The sequence below is a fragment of the Carassius carassius genome, chromosome 24 (assembly GCF_963082965.1).
Source record: "Carassius carassius chromosome 24, fCarCar2.1, whole genome shotgun sequence".
Classification (NCBI taxonomy): Eukaryota; Metazoa; Chordata; class Actinopteri; order Cypriniformes; family Cyprinidae; genus Carassius; species Carassius carassius.
This window is the reverse complement of record NC_081778.1, coordinates 13,125,947-13,136,501: the sequence shown is the minus strand read 5'-3', so window position 1 is coordinate 13,136,501 and position 10,555 is coordinate 13,125,947. Positions and strand designations below refer to the sequence as shown.

At 35.1% G+C, this 10,555-nt stretch overlaps 1 protein-coding gene across 1 annotated transcript; it reads left to right on the top strand.

The window, feature by feature from the left end:
• LOC132102848 (sodium-dependent neutral amino acid transporter B(0)AT1-like) lies at positions 1 to 8,302 on the top strand. The gene is made up of 12 exons (XM_059507533.1): positions 1 to 398; positions 2,184 to 2,324; positions 2,506 to 2,643; positions 2,743 to 2,924; positions 4,089 to 4,199; positions 4,317 to 4,429; positions 4,650 to 4,778; positions 5,146 to 5,302; positions 6,505 to 6,709; positions 6,839 to 6,998; positions 7,654 to 7,816; positions 7,930 to 8,302. The coding sequence occupies exons 1-12, from the start codon at positions 200 to 202 to the stop codon at positions 8,191 to 8,193; spliced, it is 1,962 nt and encodes a 653-aa protein (XP_059363516.1). The 5' UTR covers positions 1 to 199; the 3' UTR covers positions 8,194 to 8,302.
• Positions 8,303 to 10,555: the final 2,253 nt, after the last annotated feature.

The following is a 10,555-nucleotide window of genomic DNA, read 5'->3' as shown; positions in this document are numbered from 1 at the left end:
TCTTTTCACATTCAGCTGACAGGACATTTCCCCCATCTTCAAAACACACCGTGACTCACTGGCCCGGTGGGATGATGTCAAAGTTCGCTACATATACTTCTGCATCCACTCAGAAAGTCCAGCTCCCTGCTGTCGACTCCATCAGAGATTCACTCACAGATACCTACTGCTAACCAACACGCAGGGAGCCCAGGAGATCATGAAGCTGCAGCTGCCGAACCCAGGCCTGGAGGACAGGATCCTGAGCCATGATGAGCTGGAGCTCCTGGAGGTGGAGGAGGCTGGAGACAGACCCAAGTGGGACAACAAAGCCCAGTACATGCTGACCTGTGTGGGCTTCTGTGTGGGTTTGGGCAACGTCTGGCGCTTCCCATACCTGTGCCAGAGTCATGGAGGAGGTGAGTGCTTGCTTGGGTTTCTGAGGGGCTGAACTGTAGTGGATCTGTGCTCGAACGTATATATATATATATATATATATATATATATATATATATATATATATATATATATATATATATATATATATATTTGTATATATATATTTGTATATATGTATGTATGTATGTATAAGCAGTGTGCAGTCATTTTTTTACATATCTTTCTTTATTTTATTTTATCCCTTCGGAGTAGCTCAACATATCAGGTGAAATTAACATTCATTATTGCCATCTCAAAACCTGAATAACATTTTCAATAAAATAACTTAATATTATTCTTAATACCATGAAATAATCATCATAATAAAACATTTTAGTATATGTATTTCAGAGGGGGATTTTGCTGCAAGGTAATGATTTGCCAGTTTTAATTATTTTAATGTGGTGACTTCATCTTGGCCTGTGATCAATAACTGCTTTAAAAATACTTTTCAAAATGTTTTTTATGCACATTGTATTATTTCAATTTTGTCCCAGAGCCAGAAGTTAAATCTTAAACTATATGGAAATTCATCATAAAAATATAAAAAATATATATTTTAAACAATTAGCATAAACCAGTTGTGTTAAAATTACACATATCACTATTATGCCCATCAATTGTGGAGCATAAACGACCAACTATTTTGCCCCTATTAACTATTTTCAATAGTAAGTATAGAGATGAAAGAGATGAAATATGAGACATTTGATCTATGAAGCAAAAAAGAAAAACACAGGAGACAGAACTATAGTTTATAGTGACAGAACATTGTCATACACATAAGTCAGAACTTTCATTTGTTGAGTTAACATTCTCAGTAATGCAATTAAACAAACTAATGAGAACATGAAAAGTTTTAAGATATTTTTTTTTCATTTATCTTAAAAGAATTATATTAAATTATACTAAGAATATTATAATAATAGACCAAATGCTTCAATGCAAACCATCATTAGAGCAACAGATGTATACCTTATAAAAGTTTACAATACTAGAGCTTTCAAAACACTACTAAAGTTGTTATTGCAATAAAACTGCATTTATGTTACTAGTCACTACTGTCATCAAAAATAAAATAATTAAGATTCTGGAAGCTTCTTTTGAAAGAGATCCTATATTGATCTGTTATGGCATTACAGTAGTGACTATGTAGCTATATTCTTTAATATGCTTATATACTCTGATCACTCTGGTATAAATTTGTGTAAGGGATTTTCTTTTATGAGATGCTATCCAAAAGCTTTGGCTCTTAAAGCCTTTTATTAACTTTCCCAGGTTTCCGGTAAGTGCAATAAATGTACTGTATGTAACTTTTTTACCACAGACCTCAGCTTAAGGTTAACTAGACGGTGTGGTAAGATCACTTCAAGTGAGAACTCCTCAAGGGTCACAGCGTCCCAGCCAAACATTAACTTAACTGCCATGAGAATGGCTGACAATGGCATCTGTTCCAGAAATAAATTAATTTTCAACTGAGTAACTGTATATTATATTTAATATAGCCTACCATTTTATACAATCTATTAAAGGGATAGATCACAATTCTGTCATCATTTGCCCACCCTCAAGTCAAGTCTTCTATTTAACATAAAAGACATAACCAAACAGTTGTTTGCCCCCATTGACTTCAGTAGTATGAATACAAATGTAATTGTATTAATAGATTGTATTATGACTCATCTGTGGTGAAAATACAGAACCGCAAGAAGTGAAAAGCATCAGTGACGTATTACATAATGTAAACAATATTTCTTTTCTTTCAGGGGCTTTCATGATTCCCTTCCTAATCCTGCTGGTTTTTGAGGGAATTCCTCTCCTCCATCTAGAGTTTGCCATTGGTCAGCGATTAAGAAAAGGAAGTGTTGGGGTGTGGAGAACTATTAACCCCTACATGCTAGGAGTTGGTGAGCAAAATATTGAATATTATATTAAGTATACTACAAATAATAGAAATTGGATGCATTTTTTTAATGATAATTACATAGATTGAATAAAGACGTTTATAATTTAAATAAATAAAAGGCTTAAGTAATGTGTCCATGTTGAGTATGTGATCTAAGCAGGTTACCTTCTGCTTTCTTTCAGGTATTGCATCTCTGTGTGTGTCCTTTCTGGTCAGTCTGTACTATAACACCATCATAGCCTGGGTCTTGTGGTACTTCTTCAACTCCTTCCAGGAGCCGCTGCCTTGGAGCCAGTGCCCCATCAATGCCAACAGGACAGGTACAGTATATGAGCACCCTGAGGAGGAACTCAATTCTGAATGTGTGTGTGTGGCTTTTTTTTAAATGCCACTATGGACATTCTGTGCATTATTGGCAGGACTAGTTTCTGAGTGTGAGAGGAGCTCACCTGTGGATTATTTCTGGTATCGTGAGACTCTGAACACCTCAGCGGCCATAGAGGAGACGGGAGGTCTGCAGTGGGGGATGATCCTCTGTCTGATCTCAGCATGGGGAGTGCTGTATGTCTGCTGCATCCGTGGAATAGAGACGACTGGAAAGGTAGAGTTGCTCAAATAACAGCACTGATGGAAAACAAGAATATTTCAGAATTTGAAGCAGATTTACAATGTATTTACGTTCATAGCTTTTGTTCATTTGCTAATCCAGTTTCTCAAATGTGAAGGAGCTGCAGAGGTTTATGAAATGTAAAATAAAACAGTGTAGTTTACAGTGTATTCACCATCAGAGAACCTCAGTTTACAGTGTGTGTGTCATATTTTATGACATTTACATTTATATATTAAATTTACAATTGAATATAATATTACATACAATATGTAATGAAATATTTCGTCACATATTGTTCAATATATGACTATATGTGTAACATGTAGTCTTGTGTTTCCATTGTGTTGTTGGTTTGACCTAGTTTTCCCATGTTCTAATTTAGTTCATTCTGTTGTCTTGTTAGTTACCTCATTAGTTTGTTTGGTTCGTGTTTATAATTCCTCAGTTTCTTATGTATTATTCTACATTCTAATTTAATGTACATTGGCAATATATAAAGAAACATATTTTCTTTGTTTAGGGGTCAAGTATTATTATTTTTCTTTTATTCTACCGGACAATTGTAATATATATTTATATCTTAATTTTTATAATTAGAATGAAATAACAGCAACGATAATACACCCATATATGCACATCCATATATAAATAATTGTAAAATAAAAACAATCAAAATAAAAGTCTGTATTAAATCTATAGGTTCGACTGAAAAAAGAAAATGTTTGGGAAGCCCTGTGCTAATCTGTAATCATTAATGCTCTAGTAAGACAGCTTTACCAGGGAATCAGTACTCAATACAGTTGTCAAAGGTTATGAATTTTTATATCATGAGAACGCTGTAAACAAATGTTGAAATAAAGAATAAAGATCTCAGTGACGTACTGTAAGGACACCTGCTTGTAAAAATGTCAAGGACAGAACAGGTTTACAGCTTTACAGCTCTTGTGATTTAATTAAGCAGACAGTTTTGTTCTACAATAACTGTTGCAGTAAAAAGGATTATAATTCCAGAAGTGTTTATCTCTAAATCAAGAGCCACTAAACAAAGTTTGAACTCACTGTCCAAGTCCAAAGTATTTGTCATCAGATTTGATTCGATGTGATATTCACATTTAACAATTAAGGTTGTTTTCCTCTCTTCTTTTCTCTTTAAAGGCTGTTTATGTGACGTCTACACTGCCATACGTAGTTCTTACAATCTTCCTGATCAGAGGACTGACTCTGAAAGGATCCGTTGACGGCATTAAGTTCCTCTTCACTCCAGATGTGAGTGTCAAAATCAAACAAATTCAGCAGAGATTTACTCTCATGACAAAAAAAAAAAAAAACATTTTAACAAATCCAGTGCACTCATAAGAAACCAAATTGTGTATTTGTTTGCAGCTAAACGAGTTAGCAAACCCAACCACATGGTTAGATGCAGGTGCACAAGTCTTTTATTCATTTTCTCTGGCTTTTGGAGGTCTCATCTCCTTTTCCAGCTATAATTCTGTGCAGTAAGTTCATGTTTTAAGTGTTTTCGTGTTTGTTGAGGCTGTTTTACACTATATACATATACGGATCATTGTTTTGTAGAATAAAGCCTTTTATTGTTTGAAAGGTTGTACATTTGTCTCTGTGTGTCTTCATTCTCACTGACAATTGAAGAGTGCAACAAAAAATCCCACCCAGTGTTCACTGCAAATACCAACTAAGTATGCCCTCTCTTTCCTTCAGCAATAACTGTGAGCAAGATGCAGTTATCATCTCCATCATTAATGCCTTTACCTCGATCTACGCTGCCACTGTCATCTACACCATCATTGGTTTCAGAGCTACAGAGAGATTTGATGACTGCTTGAGTGGGTAAGTTTTTGTCATCTGACCTTACGTTTTGGGAAGAAGCGTTTCAAGACAATTTCACAGATATGGATAAATGTGACGACACGCACTTGAATAGTTTTGGATACTTTTGGTTTCCCTTGGCACTGTGGGTGTATTATGTTAGCACATTTAATACAAAATTCAACTATGAACAGTACTTTTACAGCATATGTTAACCTCGATTTATGATATGATATTTATCATGAAATGTTAGTTTTTTTTTATACTATTTCTCAATAGCATTTCTTAAAGATTGATATACTTATAAATAAAAAGCTGTTCTTTTATCATACCTAATGCATTAACTATTATTAAAATATGAAGCACTTATCATGACTTTGTCCTGCAGGAACATCTTGACTCTTTTGAACACATTTGATCTTCCAGAGGGAAACATCACTCTGAGCAACTATCATGAAGCTCTCCACAGTTTTAACACTACAAACCCTGATACCATCAGCAGCCTTGCTCTTAAGACCTGTGATCTAAACAACTTCCTCAGTGAGGTACGGTATAAGGATGGGTGATTTACTGCTCTCTGATTCCAATGCCAAGTTCTTCCGTGACGAACCTATACTGGTGCAAATATTTATATCGCTAATAAACGAAAGGATTTTGTGCTCTCTGGGGGTAAAATGTGGAATTGTAGTGATTTATCTTCAAAATTTGAAGACCATCATTAATATTATACCTAAACGATAAAATATATGTTGTTGTTTATTATTATTACTATTATTATACAAACAACTTATAATGTAGTTACATTAGCACCATGGAAATATATTGATAAATGTCACATTTAACTTTGGCATTACTGGAATAGATATACAAGTTTTATTTATTTTATTTTATTTTTTTGCAAATAAAATCACTAGTTTGAAAATAATAATAATAATAATAATACAATTATATATATATATATATATATATATATATATATATATATATATATATATGTATATATATATATATATATATATATATATATATATATATATATATGTATATATATATATGTATATATATATATATATATATGTATATATATATATATATATATGTATATATATATATATATATATATGTATATATATATATATATATATGTATATATATATATATATATGTATATATATGTATATATGTATATATATGTATATATATATATATATATATATATATATATATATATATATATATATATATATATATATATATATATATATATATATATATATATATATAACAAAAACGAACAATTAGCTGTATTATTATTATCACTATTTCGAAGGCTGAAGGGTACAGCATTCCTTCGGTTATAGTTTCGGCATATCCTCTGTAAGATGTTTGACTTGATTTTTTATTTGTTAAAAAATGCACTAAAAACAGTAATATTGTGAAATGTTATTATTACAGTTTAATATTACTGTTTTCTATTTGAATATATTGAAATTTTATAATGCAATTTATTGCAAAGCTGAATTTTCAGCAGCCATTTCTGCGGTCTTTACATGATCCTTCAGAAATCATTCAAGTATACTGATTTGATACTCAATAAACATCAGTATCAATGTTGAAAACAGATACTGTTTAATATTTTTGTGGAACTATGATACATTCATTTTATTTTTTTTACTCAGGATACTTTGATGAATGGACACTTTTAAACTGCATTTATTTGAAACAAATGAATTTCACACTTTTACAGGGTGTAGAGGGAACAGGTTTGGCCTTCATTGTGTTCACTGAGGCAATCACCAAGATGCCACTGTCTCCACTCTGGTCCGTCCTGTTCTTCGTCATGCTCTTCTGCCTCGGCCTGTCCTCGATGTTTGGCAACATTGAGGGTGTTCTGGTTCCCCTGCAGGACCTAAAGGTCTTTCCCAAAAGCTGGTCCAAAGAGGTTATTTCAGGTATAAATTAGACTTTCATTTTGAACATCATAACATAAAGAATTCATTACAGATTTTACATACCTCCATCCAACTGATGATAATGTTTCAGAAGTGGTAAAACATTTTTCATTCCATTGTTCACAACAGGGGTGACATGCTTGGTGTGTTGTCTGTTTGGGCTGATATTTGTGCAAGGCTCAGGGAACTACTGGCTAGCCCTGTTTGACAATTTTGCCGGCTCGATTCCTCTCCTCATCATTGCTTTCTCTGAGATGATTGGAGTTGTGTATGTCTATGGGATAGACAGGTAGGATGGAGCCTAAGTTAAGCCGTGTAATGGTATTTAAAGGAATAGTTCATCTCAAAATTTTATGAAAATGTAGTCACCTCAGGCCATCCATCAGAACAGATTTGGAGAAATTTAACATTATATCACTTGCTCACCAATGGATCCTCTGCAGTAAATGGGTGCCATCAAGAATGACCAAATATCTGATAAATGCATCACAATAGAGGACTTATATTTTAAGCTGGAAGCAACAAGATGTTAATCGTTGTGTAACTGGAGTCGTGTGGATTATTGCAATGTTTTTGACGGCACCCATTCACTGCAGAGGATCTATTAATGAACAAGTGATGTAACGCTAAACTTTTCCAAATCTGCTCTGATGAAGAAACAAACTCATCTACATCTTGGATGGTCTGCGAGTCAATTTTCAGCAGATTTTTTTTATTTTATTTAGCTGTTCCTTTAACCCTTACATAACAAGATGATTAGAATTTGTTATAGAACAAAACAACAAGATAAAGAAGATACATTTGTTTCTGTAGAACAGTTTAATCACATATCAGCAATTCACAGATGTTTTCACAGTGACTAAACAATGCATTTATGACTTTATTGTTTAGATAAAGCTAACTGAAATCAGCCATAAATTATGTTATATTCTTCTTATGAGTAGATTCAATGAAGACCTGATATTTATGATTGGACATAAGCCTAACATCTTCTGGCAAGCCACATGGAGATTCATAAGTCCCATCATCATGTTAGCCATCTTTATCTTCTACTTCTCCACCACAGTCACCAAGGAAATCTTCTACATTGCCTGGGACCCTGAATCGGTGATCTACAAGTTTAATCAGTTTAACATAAACTTAGAAAAAATAAAATAAATATTTGTAATTTGCAAAACATTCATTTAGAATTAATTAAATGATCTTGTTCTCATTTATAGGAAAACTTCCCAACCCTAGAGAAGAAGCCATATCCTTCATGGATTTATGTAATAATCTTTTTCCTGGCTGGGATCCCTAGTTTGTCTATACCTGGCACTGCTGTTTTCAGAGCCATACAAGAATTCTGCTGCAAGAAATACCCCAGTGCCCCAGTTCAAGAAATTGATTGTGTACCTTACAAAGTACATGTACAGGATGAAGAGCTGAAGTCACAAAAGTCACAGAAATCTGACCAAAAGTTCTACACATGTGATCCAGTTTAAAGTTCTGTAGTGTTATAGACCCACACATAGATTCAAAGGTTAGAAAAATGACTTTTACAGAATTGATGGAATATTGCTATTATTTTTTTGTCATTGTCCCTATTAAAAATATGCCTCTATTTGCCAAAATGTCATAGTGGTTTCAGCTTTTGTGTTCCAAATGTCCATAACATGTTTACTAGCGGTGTATGGATAAATTAAGATAATAATTAGGGCCTGCAGGAATAAAAATATTAAATGACTCATTATGTTAGTGATATGTAATTGAAAATCTACCGTATTTTGAGTGAAATAAGAGAAAATAGGAGAATTCTGTGTCATATTTGGTAGTTGGCAGAGACATTTTTTATTTTTAATTTATAGATAAATGTATTTATTTTTGTGACAAATAATGCCATTTAATTTTGAATAGTGACTGTATAGAAACAGTATATATATTATTTTAAGATTTGGGCCAAACATTTTTCCCCCAATACAAATTTTGTGAAGAATGTTTATGAGGAATGTTTTCTTGCAGGCACAATAAATATTTATCTTTAATAATAAATCTCTATTTGTCTCATTGAATATTTTTCTTATAATCTGTTATGGTTATTCATACTTTTTGGAATCAGCTATAGGACAGTCCTGTACATGTACGTTAATGTTCAATTAAATCCTGCAAACTTAGGACTCTGTCACACCAAATCATTTTTTTTTTCAGATTCAACTTTAATATTAAAAAGAGGAGGAGAGCAGAATTATTAACATAATCAAAATGTATAGATTCATATATAGTACTATATAATAAAGCAGTGTTTTTAAGCACCATACTATAGTATATATGCATATGATTTTCTTAGTTACATAATGTTATTTGGTCTAGACTATAACACACACACACACACACACACACACAATAATAAAATTAAAGGATAATTTGTAAGTCAAAATTAACAGACATCCAGTATAGCAACATTTGTGAAAACTATGATTAATTTGACAATGTATGTATTTTTTTTATAATAGTGTGGTGGTGAGATTAAGATAATTCATTTTATGTTAATTATATACAGGTGCATCTCAATCAGTTAGAATGTCATGTAAAAGTTAATTTATTTCAGGTATTCAACTCAAATTGTAAAACTCGTGTATTAAATAAATTCAATGCACACAGACTGAAGCATTTTAATTCATTGGTTCTTTTAATTGTGATGATTTTGGCTCATATTTATCAAAAACCCACAAATTCACATTCATCTCAATGTGACGAGTGGGGCGGGGCCGAGAGACGTGGGAACAGAGCGAGGCCGGTGGAGTGATTGGAGATGAGCGACACCTGTTCGACCCACCGGTCTCGAGTCCCACGGAGGAGATGGAAGGATATAAAACTGGAGCGACTACAGTGAAGGACGAGAGAGGACCAGGCCTGGGTTTTAGTTTGTGTTATTTGAGCGCGTCAGTCGTCCGTGAGGGGCTGACACGCTGTTTTGTCTTTATTTTGATTATTAAAATATAATTTGATTGTACACCGGTTCCCGCCTCCTTCTTCCCGATGATTATGGAGATTTTATTGTTACAGTGGTGGTGAAACCCGGGAAGGAAGGAGAAACACACCGCCATGCAGACCCCGTCAGGCCCATCGGGTTTGCCATTTGTGGACATCATCCAGCTGGCGGAGGATCAGTTGGCGGCATGTTCCGGGGTCGCGAACCCCTTTCATCTGTCTCTCTCTCTCTCTCTTCCCCTACCTCACTCTCTTCCCCTTCCCCAAAACCCGTTCCTTTCCCCAGAACCCGGTACGCAGGGCCGCCGAGGGCCACACCGCGCTGGAGGACGGGGCCGGAGCCCGGGTCGCGGGGTCCGGCCAAGGGAATGGGCTCCCCGAGCTGGGAAGGGGGCGAGGAACCTCCTGTTGCTTCCCCACCCCAATCACCTGACCCACTTCCGGCCACTAGGGCAGTGAGGAGGCCTGGGCCGGCCTGCTGGCGTTGCAGGGATCCGGGCCATTTCGTGGATAGGTGCCCGGTGATGGAGGTGGGGACGTTGGTCCGGATCCCGGACAACCCGCATGCTGCCCCCGATCAAGCCGGGTTGTACCAAATACCAGTGAGTATAAAGCGGGGGTAGCTATCGGGCTTTGGTGGATTCAGGTTGTAACCAGACCTCCATTCATCAAAGCCTGATACAATCGGGGGCATTGGATATGGGCCGCATGGTTAAAGTGAGGTGTGTGCACGGGGATAACGTGGAATACCCCGTAAAGGCCATAGCTATCAAATTTCGGGGTCAAAAGCATTATGTACAGGTGGCCGTTAGTCAGCGCCTCCGGCACCCCCTAATTTTGGGGACCAACTGGCCAGGATTCGAACAACTACTGGGG

Excerpts from the sequence above, each read along its gene's own strand:
- LOC132102848 (XM_059507533.1), top strand. The coding sequence starts at position 200 with ATGAAGCTGCAGCTGCCGAACCCAGGCCTGGAGGACAGGATCCTGAGC. Across the intron at positions 2,325-2,505 it reads CCCCTACATGCTAGGAGTTG|GTATTGCATCTCTGTGTGTG; the intron begins GTGAGCAAAATA and ends GCTTTCTTTCAG. Across the intron at positions 7,817-7,929 it reads TTGCCTGGGACCCTGAATCG|GAAAACTTCCCAACCCTAGA; the intron begins GTGATCTACAAG and ends TCTCATTTATAG.